Consider the following 16804-nt stretch of genomic DNA (forward strand, 5'->3'; position numbering starts at 1 on the left):
TTTTGACAATTAACCATCTGGTATTCTTGATCTGGTTGCTTACCTGATAACTTTCTTTCCAACTGTATTTTATTCGTTCCTCAGTAAAGACGAAAGCGTTTGAATATCTGCCTATCATTTTCCTGTAGTATTGGCTTATTTAATGAAGTCCCGTGCATCTCATGTGATTTTTTAAGTATATATATATATATAATAATATCAATATTATATACCTATATATGATATATATATATATATATATATATATATATATATATATATATATATATATATCTATGGACAGGGTACTTTAAAGATGACGGCTGCTTACGGGTCATTTCAATTTCCTTTTCCAGGAAATCTGGGGAGCGCATCCCCAAGGTTTTTAAGAATAAATTGCTGGCTACGGCAATCTCGTTAGAAATGTCATGATAACTAAAATAGTGAATATATTGAATGTGAAAATGTTAGTTTTCTGTGTACAGTAAATATGTATTCAAAGTTGAATGGGAAACAGACAACAAAATTCCTTTTCTTGATGTTTTAATTAGACACACGACAAAATACAAATTCACCAGAAAATCAACATTTTTGCTTTCATATATTCACTATTTTAGTTATCAGGACATTATTTATATACAATATATACACGTCATGCTCCTGTGACGTCATCAAGATGTGGCGACATCTCTAAGGTAACCACCTCCACAGTGTATGAGATCTGGTTCTCTTGCTTGTGGAAAAGCTCATGACCTCAGTATCCTATAACTGAAGCTCTGCGTCAAGGTGTAGACAGATATTGTTGAAGCTCATACTATGAAAGGCATATTCAGGTTTTTTTTTCTTTAACAAAGATCATACAAATGGAGTGCAGCGTTGAGCCGCATCCCTCTGGGAAGGACCACCTGCCTCTGGAACACCTTACTACCTCCATCCCACCTCTGGTAACAGGCCCTACAATCATATCACGTGGTCAGGTCTGATTTACCCACATGAGGAGCAGTCTCTCCAGCCCCTTACTACTTGCAAGTTCTTTACCTGATCTATAATTTTCATATACCAAGTTTGACGAGCTTTTTTCATTACTGTTTGGAGTTCTGAGCCCTACCATCTATCTTTGCTAATGATCTCTCATTTGCCAGAAGAATTGTTCTTCTCTGTCTGCCTAAAACTGAGACAATGAGAGTGCTTTGCTTGAAATAGTCTATGAACACAGATATCTGCATTTCACTTACTTTCAAGGCCTTGTGATTCAAAACTATCACTGCCATCATGCATATGCAATTAAGGGTTCAGCTATAAAAGAAAATGAAAGTTCTGAAAATGTGTTCAATTTGGACTATTTCTTGCATCGCTGCCTGAGAAATATCCTGCAATTCTCGTAATTATAATGATACAGTTATTTTCACACTTTTTCGTTACTATAGGCTTCTATTAATTTCAACTGATTCATTGCACTTGCTGGCAGTTTGAAGTACAATTTATGAACACTGGTTAATTAGATACATAAGGTATTAGCATGTTAAAAATCACTTGCATGTTTATGTGGTACTTATTATTAGATTTCTGTGAATAATTGTTGCGACATGACAAATTTAAGCAGTTACTGTCAGCCATGGTATCTGATTATGCCTCATGTACAGATCTTTGAATGCAGTGACCAATGAGGGATTTTTTATAGCCTCATTTTTAACCTACACAACCAAAGAAAGATCTTCTGTGAAAAAAAAATTAGTCAATCATTGACAACTATCCTTCACTAATAAATAAAACACACACACATGAACACAGTTACAGCCACGAAGGAAAGTTGAAACACTGGAGGTGCTAAGTACTTTGGTCTTACCATTAAGACATGGTCATACAGAAGCAAGGGCATATATGGTGGGCACAAGACAAAAGGGAATACAAAAAGGTCGGAGGGTCACAGAGCGGTCAACAGATTGAAATCGAAATCTACTTATTGGTAATCCTTTTTATTCTATCTTTCAATTCCTTCTGGAACATGTTTTATTACCAGGTCAAAAGGAAATAATCTTTGACTTACATTAAAATTATTCACACAGGTTTATCTAAATCAAAACAGATTCTAACAAGTTACTTGAAATAGTTTCGTTACAACGTGACAATATTTGGCTTTACGTCCAATGTATTCTTTGAGACTTTTCACTTAAATGTGAAAATAGAGCACTATTCGTCTGACCTGTTCTTACTGAGTATTTGTGTTGTTTTAATCTGTTGCTTAATTCTCTACTGGTCTGCTCTAAGTAAAACAAATTGTAATCCATACATGGAAGTTTGTATACAATATTGCTTCCTTTCGGGGGCTATTTTTTATAAGCGTGTTTTTTTACGTTATTATATGTGAAAGATACAGTTGTACTAACCGATTTGAAAAATTTTTTTACAGCTTCAAATCCAATAAAATGTGGCAAACAAAGGGTGTTTGAGGGCACTTCTTTTTTTCTTTCCAAGTTTTAATAGGTCTTAATAGCTTTACTGTAACAAATATCCATGATATGGGACGGATAGCAGAAATCTGTTCCTATTTTTCTGATGTTTTTGAATTCTTGATCTAAAAACTCAAGACTGACTTTTCGCAAAGCTCGAAGAAACATTGATGAAAAAACTGACATTTTGATATGTGAATGATGTCCTGAATAATAGTGTACATATGCCAAATTATTTGTCTTTTTCTTATATATATAGCAAATTTACAATTAAAAAGTCCCCTTTCAAAATATCTAACAAAATTATTGTCACCATTGCTAGGAATTATTTCTGGTCATCTTATTGATTTTTAGATCTGACTGACAAAATCAAAGGCATTACAATCAATCCAGATTCACGGTAATAAGTTTTGATGTATGTTCTTTATTCACTAAAGTTCCCATTGACTCGGTATTGGAATACCTTAAAGATGAATTTCATCAACTTGATTTGCTACTAACAATTAACCAGGTCATAGAATTAATAAAATTGTGCATATGTGATTGTGAATTTATTTTCAACGGGGCATATTTTAAACAAACGTTTGGTATGGCAATGGGGAACCCTCTTTCGCCCGTTCTTTCAAATTTATATATGACAATTTTTAACGCCCCTACATCCTCAAGATTTCCCATTTTCTTGTGACATGGTACCATTATGTTGATGATATTTTAGCCATCATACCCAAAGATTTGGATGTAAATAATATATTAGCTCCCTTCAATTAAATTTACATTTGAGTTAGAGAAAAATGATTGTTTACATTTTTTGGACATTTATATTACAATGGAACCTTTTAATTGTAAATTTAGTATTGATAGGAAAAAGACAAATAATTTGACATATGCATACTATTATTCAAGACATCATATAAACATAAATATGTCAGTTTTTTCATCAATGTTTCTTCGAGCCTTGCGAAAAGTCAGTCCTCATTTTTTATACCAAGATTTCAAAAACATCAGAAAAATAGGAACAGCTTTGTGCTATCCATCACATATCATGGATATTTGATAACAATAGAGCTATGACAAATCGGAAAAATAAGAACCCTCAAACACCCATTGTTTGCCACACCTGTTTTTAAATTGTTTGATACAAATGTATCTTTCACATATAATAACGTAAAACACATGCTTAAAAAAAATAACCCGCGAAAATATAGCAATATTGTATACCAAATTCCATGTATGTGATTTATTTTACTTAGGTCAGACCAGTAGAGCATTGAACACAAATACTCAGTAAGAACAGGTCAGACGAATAATGCTTTATTTTTACAGTTAAGTGGAAAGTCCCATAGAATACATTGGACGCAAAGCCAAATATTGTCACATTGTATCGAAACTATTTCAAGGAACTTGTGAGAATCCGTTTTGATCCATTTAACCTGGGTGAAAAGCTTTAATGCAAGTCAAAGATTATTTCCTTTTGACCAGGTGATAAGGCATATGTCCCGGGAGGAATTGAAAGATAGAATGAAGAGGATTGCCAATAAGTAGATTTCGATTTAAATTTGCTGACTGCTTCGTGACCTCCCGACCTTTTTGTATTCACTTATGACTTGTACCCATCATATATAATATGCCCTTGCTTCTGTATATCTTTAGTTGCTGTGACCATGTCTTAATAATAAGACAAATGTACTTAGCATCTCCAGTGTTTCAATTTTCCTTCGTGGCTGTAACTTTGTTCATATAATCATAATTTTTTTTTATCTCCGTGATTTAAAATTATATACACATATAAGTATAAGGAAATTTATGATCCGTATATCACTATATTGTTCGTGCAACACTTAACTGTTCATATATGACTATGTTATGTATATACAATCAAGAAAACTGCAAAGCTTGTACGTGCATTACTTATTGAACAGGGCAGTTTCTTAATGCTGGCTGACGCATGAACTGTTTCCGACGTCTGATTGCTTCAAGATACACATCTCTGTTGAAGATTCCAGCAGCAAATGGAACACTGAAAATAAAGTAAATATGAAATTCCTCGGTTTTCATGCTAAGGAAACTATCAGTTTTATTGAAGAATATGCGTGAATGAAAAACTTACATTTAAAGGTTCTACAGCCAAATTTATCTTTAAAAGTTTTCGAGTGGCCTTTAAAGGTGAATTTTAAGAAACATGAGAATAGCGATAAACAGACAATAATTAATAACTAGACATTAGATCTGATACATGCAAAGCAGCAAAACCATGTGTATAAATCAACATTTGGCAGCATTGTACGTAGTGCTACTTGGAAGTGGTGTCTACAAAAACAGTATTCCTGTTTTGCACAGATGCGCGCGCGCACACAGACACATTCGTCAATTATAAAATTGACTGCCACTGAAGCAGTAGTATCAATGTTCTTTAAAATATGTAAGTATTCACATATGTCTCTCACATGTTTTTCTTTTTAGTTTCCATTTTATACAACCTATTGTAATTAACATTCATAGGTACATAAGAGAAATCTGAACTTCTAACAGTTCTTCGTGTAACTGCCTTTATCCTGAGTTCTTTTCCAAACTTTTGTTGACCACTTCTTTCTACCAAAGTCCTTACGCCTTTCCAGTACCCATAACATTTCCCTGAAATTCTGTAGCAAACATTAAATGCACGAGTTGGACTTGACGAAGCAGATCCACTTCGGCTCTGACTTCTGATAAACGGCCAATAACTCTCTCTAAGGAAGGTCACACACAGGACTCTATGAAACAACTGATTCTATTCTGTTTTGTTGTTACTCATGAGCTGGCTTATGCCAAAAAGGGTTCTTGCTCATAGAGCAGCCGTAAATTCAGGACCGAGTGACAGATGACGCAAGTTAAGTATTAGCCAGTGACTGTGTGGGGGTGCTCTGTGACTGGCTACAGACTTTGGCTGCTATGTCTGGGTTCCTCACCCCCCTACCCTTTTAACTATAATGTACATTATAGTTATACGTAAGCAAGAATCAACAATATTCATCGTAGTATTTGAGAGAAATTGTTTACTTGTTAGGTTGGAAAAAAACGAAAGAGCATATTTAAAGGTCTATGTCTGTCAACAAAGTGAACATAAATTGAAGGTTTGTTCCCATTTGTATGGGCTAATTGAGTCATATTGGTTTCCAAATCAGTCAAAATGACCCACAAGGTGTGTCCCCTTTGTACGGGACATCATCTGAAACCCTAAAGGCAATCTTTTTCTGTACAGCTATCCTCTCAAATTTTCTGGTTGCTCCAGGTTGATGGCTGGTTCGTTTTTGTTGGAAAATTGTATATAAGTCGGCAATATTATCTTCGAAATTCGTTTTAGATCATAATATATTAATAAGCTTTTCATATAACATGCGGGAAAAAGAGAAAAAGTCTTATACTAGTTGTAATTCTTCAATAAGCTATCGCATAACATAAAAAAAAAAAATCGTAATTCCTCTTAACTGAAAAATAACCAACCAAAAACCAAGAGCTCAGTAACTGACAGAAAAGACAACGAAATGGGAAATTCAGTTTATTTAAATGTATTAATGCATGCCATTCATGAGACTAAAATGTGGAGCCAAAACTGCCAATGTAAAAAAAAAATTCGCGTGATCAGCTCATACATACATACTATATAGTCTATGGTAGGTTAGGTGACTTGAATTGATATCTGTGATGGCTCCTGCAGACTGAAATAAACTATCAATGTATGATCACTTTTTTGTTTCTATTTTCATACTGGTGTAATGGGAAAATATTCCTTTAATTATTAGTGATTTATTTAGGAATTGATTCATCATCCTCCTCTAATATCTTTACGCTACTGTTGTAAGAGTGATTAGAACTGTGAAACGTTTTGGTTTTGTTGTGGAAACGAGTGCGTGGCAGTGTAGCCAGTCCCTTGTTTTGTTTTTCTTTTACTTTTGAGTATGGGAACGCTGTCCTGAATCTTTCGTCTGCATTTTGGTAACACTAGCAAAACATGTAAGAATCACGAATGCCCTCGTTTTAGAAGGACGTCAACCGGTCCACCCTTCATTTTGGCTATTTTACCAAATTATTAATACAAATGATTATCTATCCCTTGCAAGGTAAGCTTTTAAACTCGCAATATTACCGTTAGTTCATTAGTTGGAACAGATCACTGTCATGATAGAACAGTAGCAGACGAGATTCAAGTGCAGAGTTGCCTGCCCAGTCAAACGTGATTGCAACGCCTTAACGTGGAAATTTCCAAAATTTCCACTGCCAATCATGATCTTAGACTAGGCTGTACAGTAATTTAATAAGGCCTACCCAAGACTAATCCTGTTTGAATGAGGACTTATGACTGGTTTTGATAAATATAGTTAGGCTATACCTATGTATATAAATTCATGGAAAACTTAATTACATAGGACTTAGCCTGTACCCTCATGAAACTAACCTAACTTTGTGGCGTATTGTAACCTAGTCAAAAATCAGCCATGTAAACTTTGCATAGGCTATCCTTAACGATTTCTTTGACTCTACCAAAATGGTCGAAAAACGCAATTGTAAGCTAAAACGCTTATATTCTAGTAATATTCAATCAATTACCTTCATTTTGCAACAAATAGGAAGTCTCTAGCACAATATTTCGATTTATGGTGAATTTATGAAAAAAATAACATTTTCTGTACGTCCGCGCGGTAACTCTTCCGAAAAAATCATACGTGCGATTGTAGTAATGTTTGCACCATTTTAAATTAGCCGTTACATAAAGTTTTATATATGAAAATGTGCGCAATTTCATGCAGAATACAACAAAAGATAATTGAAGGTTGTAGCTTTTCTCATTTTTGAAATATTTGCATATAAATCATGATAAATAGAAAAAACCACGTTCGGTCAACTTTGACTCTACCGAAATGGTCGAAATACGCAATTGTAAGCTAAAACTCTTACAGTCTAGTAATATTCAGTCATTTATCTTCATCTTGAAACAAATTCGAAGTCTCTAGCACAATATTTAGATTTATGGTGAATTTAAAAAAAAAAACTTTCCTTCCCTCCGCGCTCGGATTCTCCGCCACAAATCTCCGAAATGCGTACCTACGTTTCATTCTCGGAATATTTGCTCCGTTTCATATTAGGCATTTCATAGAGTTTTATATATGAAAATGTGCGCAATTTCATGTAGAATAAAACGAAAAATATTTGAAGGTTGTAGCTTTTTTAATTACCAAAATAATTGCATATAAAAAAAATATATAAAAAAATTTGACATTCGGTCAACTTTAACTCGTCAGATATGGTCGAAAACTGCAATTGTAAGCTAATACTCTTACAGTATAGTAATATTCAATAATTTGTCTTCATTTTGAAAGAAATTGGAAGTCTCTAGGACAATATTTAGATTTATGGTGAATTTTTGAGAAAAATATTTGTTTACGTCTGCGCGTTAAGAATTCATGCATTATTTTGTGATAATATTTTCTGTGTTGCTTTTATCGTTTTACAATGTGTTATATACCAAAATGATCGCAATTTAGTGTACATTACAACGAAAAAAAGTAACTTGTTACCTTTAACCGTTTTGTGCACAGCGCGATTTGAATACAATTATATATGAAATTTCGTTTTTGCACTATCATATATCGCATTATTTATATATGATAATGATAATTTTTTTCATTTCTGATGGTTGCATACTAAACTTCAGCCAATGATGGAGCCAAAAATGAACTCTTAATCTTGAAAACTAAGCGCGCTGTGATTTTTTGAAAAAATATTTTTTCCGCTTCCGCTCTCACTCCGAAATACCTCCGGCACACGGGAGACAATTTTTATGTTACAGCTTCGGCGTTTAAGGGTTAACCAAGTCCAGGAGACTAGGCAAGATGAGAAATTTGGCATGATGTAATGAGTAGTAAAGAAACGAGCTGAGTGCCAGGAATTTTCTTCAATACCATCGTACCTCACCCCTAAAACGGAAATCAGCACTTCAATTACCTGCCAGTGGGAAGACATCACCTGGCCTCATCAGTAATAAGACCCATACACACAAGGAATATCATGAAATAGCAGGTAGGACAGGCCTACCCTAATTCCCAGGCAGCGTAAAGGTATTAGTATTCATACCCACCGTGTCAACTATGACACAGTACCATTCTCCGACCCCTGTCTCCAGGCAAGAAGACTGACAACAGTGCATATGTATACTAATAGCATTATTATTCTCGTATCGTAATGTCATGGTGAGGGAAAAATTCTCCTGTGACACTGGTAAGTTACAAGCCATACAAAGTGAATCAAACAAGCTATTTTGTTAATGGCAGTGAAGTGGTGATTCCGTTCACTATTTTTGCTTTACGTTATTTATCTTTTATCAGCATGAAAAACAGTAAAATGTGTTCTTTCAAGCCCAGTAGTTTTGATTACAATTATCATAACTTAAACACTATCAGTGCACTGTATAAAACATATCTTTACATACTCTATTATATTTTTATACAATATTTTCTTTATTAATAACATGAAGCATAAAAATATGGGATGGCATTTTGAGGGTTGGATTAAGGGCATTTTAAGTATCTTTAATAGGGAAATTTGATTTGATGTGCAAGCAAATTCAGCTACGAGCTTGGCCACGGAACAAATTAAACTCATAGGTCAAGGTACAACTACACTATTTCACCATGCGCAGTTCGCATCTACCACCTGGTAGTGCTTACTGGAACATAATTTCTGAAAGTCCATGTTAGAGTATGTCAATTTCATTTCACAGTATCTTTACAAAGTTTCTTCTGTCCTTGCCGATGAGTTGCCAAGGAATAAGGCATACTGTTGTGAAAAGAACTTCCCTGGCCCCATTTCAATGCCAAACACCTCAACCATCTTCAGAGATGGGGCAGCCACAATGGTACCAAGAGCACCAGCCCTACCCCTATCCCTAACAGTGATCGGGCTCTATAGTGAAGCTCTCCAAGGTAACATTTCTTATATTCCTCATTAAATTAAAAGAGTGGACTATGTTCTAGTCCATATTCGAGGCCAAAGCATGGCCATGCAGATAACCCAATGTTCTAGTTTATGTACCTACAATGATGCCTTAAGGGTGAAGCAATAGAGAGAACTGTAGGACCAAGAATTATACTCCTGGCTCTGGCTATTAAGCCCATATACATTTCAAGGTTCCCTAATTTCAACTTCAGATATTGAAAATATATTGGTTAAGGATAAAAAAAAAAATAACAGGCGCTTTTTCCAAAACTGGGGTAAATGGCCGCTAAGGGTGATAATCCAAGATGGAGGCCGGAAATGTCATATTATATACTAACTTTAATTCAGGCCAGCACATAAGAATGGAATGAAATGATGTGGTTCTGGCTCATTTTGACATATAAATGTTTAAATTTTTTTTCATATTATAGGGGTAAATTACCTGGTAATATGAGTAAATTACCTGGTAATTAAAACAAAACTCATAAGAAATATATGTGTTTTGCATCTGTAATGAACAATGCTATACCTATGGAAGCAATTCCACCTGACAACTTTCCAAAAGTAAATGATAATGTCCATCACAATATATCCCCATTGGCCCATCAATACATCGAAATCACGGAATCATGTAACATGGAAACATTCCTTCAATTGAGACTCATAAGAAATTTATGAAAGTGAGTATTTCACATGTTCAAGCACTTACTTTGAGAAACATTTTTGTGACAGTAATTCAAACACACTACAATAGCATGTTTGCATGAACAGCTCATTGAACTGCATGACCCACTGCATCCACACAATGAAAGTATATTGTGAGGGAGTGCTTTCAAACACCTTTGGGGAAGAAGTATTCCATCTTGTTCCCTCCAACAATAATTGCATGGTTCAAAAGCACAAAGTTCCTCATAAAGTATTTTGTCTCATAAAATGCCCTTTTCAAATGTCCCTGTATATAATTATTATTATTATTATTATAAGAATTTTAACCAGACCACTGAGCTGACTTTCAGCTCTCATAGGCCTGGCCCGATGGATTAGGTAAAATAATAATAATAATAATAATATCCTTTATTTCAGTTCAGGGCCAAATACATGGAATATACAAAATACAGAGTCGTCGTCTTCCTAGCTTAAACCCATTTTTATATGGGGTCGCCGTTGGGAATGAGTTGTCTCCATCGATTTCTGTCCTGTGCCTCGTTCTCATTTATACCTTTTAATACCATATCTTCCCCTACACAATCACGCCATCTCTTTCTTGGTCTTCCCTTCTTCCTTCTACCCCCCACTTCCATTTCCATCGTATGTCTTCTAACATGACGTTCCTCAATTCATAACAGGTGTCCATAACATCGAAAACTTCCTTCCTGTACTTTATTCAATATTTCAACTACCTTTGTCGATCCTCTTATATACTCATTTCTAATCCTATCTTCCCTTGTTACTCCCGACATCCTCTCAACATTCTCATTTCTGCTACATCCATCTTCTTCTCCTCTGTTTTCCTCATACTTGCTGTTTCTGTTCCATATAACATTGCTGGTCTGACCACCGTCCTATGAAACTTTCCCTTCAATTTCAGAGGGACCTTCTTGTCACAGAGGACCCCTGATGCAGACCTCCAGTTATTCCATCCTGCCTGAATTCGATGTCTCACCTCTTGGTCCATGCTTCCACTATCCTATAATACGGACCCTAAGTACTTGAACTTCTGTACTTTATTTCTAAGTACTTGAACTTCTGTACTTTATTTCTTCCCCACCCAATCATATGCTACTTCCACCGTCCTCAGTAATACTGGAACACATATATTCGGTTTTTTATCTGCTTATTCTCATTCCTCTCTCCTCAAGAGCTGCTCTACACCTCTCCAACCTCCCCTCCAACTCCTCCCTCCCCTCTGAACACAACACAATGTCATCCGCATATAATATACACCATGGCACTGCTTCTCTAACATCCCTGGTAATTACATCCATTACGATGTTGAAGATGAATGGGCTAAGTGCTGACCCCTGGTGTATCCAACTCCTATCTCAAATCCATCTGTCTCTCCAACACTGCTTCTCACTCTAGTATACACATTCCTGTACATCTCCTGAATAATTCTGACATACTTTTCCGGCACCATCTTCTCCCTCAAAAACCTCCATATTTCTTGCCTTGGCACTCTGACATAGGCCTTTTCAGGGATTATGAATACCAGATGCAGGTCTCGTTTTTCTCTGAATTTCTCCATCAGCTGCCTTATGCAAAATATTCCATCCTTTGTGCCGAGTCCCTTCATAAATCATCACTATTTCTTCCCTATTCTCACTTCCTCTCTCAGCCTGCCATCTATTATTCTTCCCAAAATCTTCAACGTGTGTGACATTAGTTTGATACCTCTACAATTACTGCATTCCAGGACATCACCTTTACCTTTAAATATAGGTATCAATATGCTTTCCCGCCATTCTTCTGGTATCTTTTCCCGTTCAAAACTTTTTGCCATCAGATCATACAAGATGTCTACCCCTTCCTCTCCTAAAGCTTTCCAAACTTCGACTGGGATTAAGTCAGGTCCTGTTGTCTTCCCATTCCTCATTCTTTTTAGGGCTCATATCACTTCATCCCTAGATATCCCCATTGCCATTCCCATGTTTACTTGTCCATCCTCTCTTACAAGTCTTTCATCTTCTTCATTTAGCAGTTGTTCGAAATACTCTTTCCATCTTTTCAGGATGTCTTCTATCTTTTTTATGACCGTACCATTCCTATCTTTTATTTGCTTAATATGGGCGATGTCCTTTGTTCTTTTATTTCTTACTTTTGACAGTTGGAGCATCTCACTCAACCCTTACTTGATTTCCATTTCATTATCAACCTCTTCATATGCCCTTGCCTTAGCTTGAGCTACCACCCTTTTTACTTCTTTGTTTCTTTCTCTTAATTTTTCTCTGTCCTCCTCCAGCTGTGACTCTTCAAATCTCTTCTTTGCCTCCCTTTTACCCTTCACCACTTCTCCCACTTCTTCCCCCCAACACCAGCTCTCCTTTTCCTCCCATACTATTCCAGATGTTTCCCCTAGTATCTCCTTCCCATGTCTTCTAATCACTGATGCATTATGCCTCCACCATTCTCCCACATCTTCAGTTCCCAGATCCATCCTCTCCCAGCACTCTTCTCCTGAACTCTCTCTTCTTATCATTATCCCTCCCTAACAATTTATACCACTTGATTTCCTTTAACCCATTTGTTTTTGTTTTCTCTTCTCTTTTCATCTTTAAATCCATACAAAGAGGCATGTGGTCACCTGGGATAACTTTACAATTCCTTACTTCCACCAGCCTTGATTTATTGTAAAGGAGGTTCTATTTGTGTGCATCTACCGAAACTCCTGTATGTTATCAAATGCTCCCTCTATTTGAATAATGTTTTCACTATTGCCATATCCTTCTAGGTTTCTCTCCCCAATCCCATGTCCTCCATGCACACGTTCAATTACATCGTTTTCATTTCCGACATGTCCATTAAAGTCTGCCCCCACTACAATCCTCTCCTGCTCTTCCAGTTCTTGCGTTACCTCACTCATTTCGATCCAAAAATGGCGCTTTTCTTCCTCTGTGCAGCCCATGTGTGGAGCATAAGCACTAATGATGTTCACTGTTTCCCCTCCGTCATTCCTACTCACTTCCGTCATGCATTCTTCAATTCCCCAGACAACACTACACCAACGCCATTCTTACCCTGCTCATTTGCTCCACTATAGATTAACTTGTACCCATCCCCCAGTTCTTTGGCTTTATTACCCTTCCATCGAGTTTGCTGCACACACAAAGTATCCACTCTCTTTATCCTCATCAACTCTGCCAACTCTCTTCCTCTTCCTGTCATAGACCCGATATTGAGCTGGCCTATTCTGATCACATTTAGAGCTCGCTTCTTTAGCTGCACCCGCTCATGATGCAGTAGCCCTCGCCTTGTTACAGAGTTAGGGTGATGTGTCTGTGTGTCGTTTACGGAGTACGCCCTAGCACTATTCTCATCAATATCACGACTCATTTCATTGGTTCTGGCATAGGTTAATTCGGTCGGATGCCCTTCCTGACACCAACCCTCCCTATTTATCCGGGCTTGGGACCGGCACCCATTGAGGCTGGCTTGCCCCCACAGGTGGTTAGATTACAAAATATAGACAGTAACACACAATCTAGATACATGAGACAAAGTGATAAAAAAAATGAATAATCGGCACTTATCCACAAAGTAGCATAAAAGACAGTAATCAAAATACTGGTAATAACAGTAATAATATTGGTTAGAAAAAAAATGCATTGAGAGTTATAACAGTTAGTGCACAGATTATATAACTTAAATTTCAACTAGTGACCTTAGTAGTCAGGTCCAGAGAGCTAAAAACGAAAATTGAATGTAAAAAAAACTTTAACTTGATAGTATTCACAGTAATAGTGAAAAAGTAAAATATCAGCAATAAATATAATAATAATGACTGAATATGCAGATGACATCTTGCCAATACAGATTAATTTAGGTGACAAAGGCCTCATTTTCCCATCTTTCCTTCAATTTAGATCTTGCTTCACTCCTTAGGATGCTTTGTATGAGCGAGTTGCTGCTGTTTCTCACTCAGGTTACCAGACTGGACATTGTTCGCCTTACTATGATTTTTAAATTGTCCAAGTGGTTTTCTTTGAACATCTGTGTGGCGAAGTGGAAGCGGGAGTGTTTGTGAGGCGTCTCAAAATATTATTGCGCACAACAGTGATGCATCTCATGGTCTTTTGGGTATAGTTCGTCCAGAGGAAACAACCATAGATACTGTAGCAGTACGAGCAGAAGAGCAGCAGTTTCATGTCTCAGTGACAGAAGGCATTGTTACTAACTGAGAGAGGGCCATTCCAAGTTCGAAATAAAAAAAAAAAAAAAAATTCAACACCAACAGTTGAAACTGGGGATATGAATATAGAAAGAAACACTAACACAACAAACGGTTTATTTACAAGCTTACTAACAAAGATAAATGCAGAATGGTGTCTCCTATTTACATAAAAAATGCAGAATGGTGTCTCCTATTTACATAAAAAGGTAAAATCTTACACTGCATGAACTAGGGGAACAGTGAGGTAATGAAAGTACTTGCCGACCAGTTTTGCAACTCGAAGCGATGGCTTCACAAAAGGAGAACTCTAATTTTAGACACCTTCTTGGCTCTGTATTGCAGAAAATATGTCTACTCTTGATACTTGAAGGGCAGGAACTCCCCAAAACCTCTAGCAGAACGTTTCTTCTCTGAAGTCTTGCTCAACGTCGAAATAACTCTGTCATTCACTCCTGAAGACGACTTTACCAGAATTCGACCAATTCTCGAGCGACTTTTTCTTTCTGATCCTTTCGTCCTTCTTCTCTTATCTCTCTCTGACGATCTCTGTGTCTGATCTCTCACTGAAATCTGATCTGTGGCTCTTACTGATGATCTCTTACTCTGTGACTAACTGATGATCTCTCTTCTCCTACTTCGTCCGTCGTATTTATACGGCATTCTGGGGGCGGGGCCCACGGCGAATGTCACAGACTCCCGAGATTACCGGAACGATTTAGAAGAATCTCGACGGAATATTGCATCATATTTCGCTGCGTTTCTCATGACACTTAGGCACGTGTTGCGCTCCACAACACGCCCGACAATTCCAGAACCACCGCAAAAACAGGCGCCTCCAACATGGGTGTGAATGCCTTCTTGCTGCAGAACCTCTTGAAGATGCATTTTCCTTTCCTTTATCTTTCCTTGCTATAAAGCAATTACCTGACACGTCCCCCCAAAAGAGAAAAAAATGAAATCAACTGATTTTATTTTTTTCTAAAGAGAAACAAGAATTAAACAGCAGGGGAACAATTCTGCATAAAACTTTAATACTTCTCCGTTCACTCAACCACTCGTGCCAAAATAGAAAATGGTCATTAGGCTACTCATTCTGAAAACTCTAGAGAGGATATTAGCTATCACATTATCCTTTTCTCTTACTTTTTCCATTTTCTGAACTCTGATTAAAACTTTGAAATGCTGAAACACCTCTAGCATTTTCTCAAAACTAATTTCTCTCGGTAACACTGCCACATCGAACACTGGCGGTGGCCAAGGTACGGGGCGTTCTTTTTAATTCTGAAGCAAATTTACATTCACTGACTTTGCTCTACTCTTACCCATATTAATTCCATGATGTATAATTCCCCTCTCCTCTAACTCTGAAAAAGGACCTTCAAACTTATAAGGTAAAGTGGAACCTTCTTTCTGGACTAGTACTAAAACTTTATCTCTTACATGGAAATTTGTCTCTTTTGCTCTAAGATCATGTTTCCGTTTAGTCCCCCCTTGACTCCCGTTCTCCTTTGCTAGTTGCCAACCATCTCTTAAATTGTTTTTATAATACTCGAGAATAGTTATGTAATCTTCTCTACCCTTACTTCTAGACAAAGGTCCGACCATATTGATAAATACATTCTCAAAAGATTCGCCTACAGAAGGAATATTACACAATGGAACTCTGGGAATTACTTGAATCGGTTTCCCGGCAATTTGATATTCATGACAGCTTAAAACATACCTCTTCACGTCACTTCTCATTTTAGGCCAAAAGTGCGCCCTACTAATAGACCAGAAAGTTTTATTTACTCCTAAATGTCCTTGCTCATCATGTGCTAACTTCAAAACTAGCTCACGAAGCTTCCTAGGAACCACTAATTGTTCGGTGATTTCCCCTTTACCACCTTACACACATCATCGAGATCATCATCCAGCTCACATTAAAAAATTCGGGTTAGTGTCTCATCCTCTCTCTGCAACTTGACTAGCTCATCCTTATTCAAAACGTTATTGCCTAATTCGTCACCGTAACTAGTACTAGATACTGGTACATTTACTACGTTACTTTCGACAGCTACACCTTCCGTTTGGCTATCACTGTCAACGACAGAGTTAGGTTTCTCAGCCACACTCATGCCAAGATCAACCTCGCCACCTCTATTTCAGGCACTGAAATATCCCTCGCAACAGGATTCACATTCTTGGATAAAGCTAAGTCATTACCGACAATAATGTCAACACCATCCATGGGCAAACTGTCAACTACTGCAAGTTTCACTTCTGATACTACCTGACTTTCTAAATTCAACTTCAACAAAGGACAAAGAACACAAGTGTTAGGAAATCCACCTAACGACTTTTTCTTCCATGTTGATTTCTGCCCTGTTCGGCACACTCCCTCTCCTAATCAGTGAGACAGCAGCTCCTGTGTCTCGAAGCAAGACCACTTCTCTCAAATCTACTCCTCCAAGAGAGGAAACTACGCCTTCTGACAAATTCACCAAAAAATTTCCTAGTTTCTCTCATCACATCATTC

At 36.9% G+C, this 16804-nt stretch overlaps 1 protein-coding gene across 5 annotated transcripts in view; it reads right to left on the reverse strand.

The window, feature by feature from the left end:
* Window positions 1–246: 246 nt before the first annotated feature.
* LOC135205792 (inositol polyphosphate 5-phosphatase E-like) overlaps window positions 247–16804 on the reverse strand; it is a 633907-nt gene continuing 617349 nt past the window's right edge. For 2 of the 5 annotated variants that reach the window (XM_064236962.1, XM_064236954.1), the window contains one exon: window positions 248–4446. In XM_064236962.1, coding sequence (XP_064093032.1) covers window positions 4338–4446 — 109 coding nt within the window. In that variant the 3' untranslated portion in view covers window positions 248–4337. Of the gene's footprint in view, window positions 4447–16804 lie in introns of all 5 variants that reach the window. The other 3 variants (XM_064236947.1, XM_064236969.1, XM_064236937.1) reach the window with 3 other exon arrangements.

The sequence above is a fragment of the Macrobrachium nipponense genome, chromosome 11, assembly GCF_015104395.2.
Source record: "Macrobrachium nipponense isolate FS-2020 chromosome 11, ASM1510439v2, whole genome shotgun sequence".
Classification (NCBI taxonomy): Eukaryota; Metazoa; Arthropoda; class Malacostraca; order Decapoda; family Palaemonidae; genus Macrobrachium; species Macrobrachium nipponense.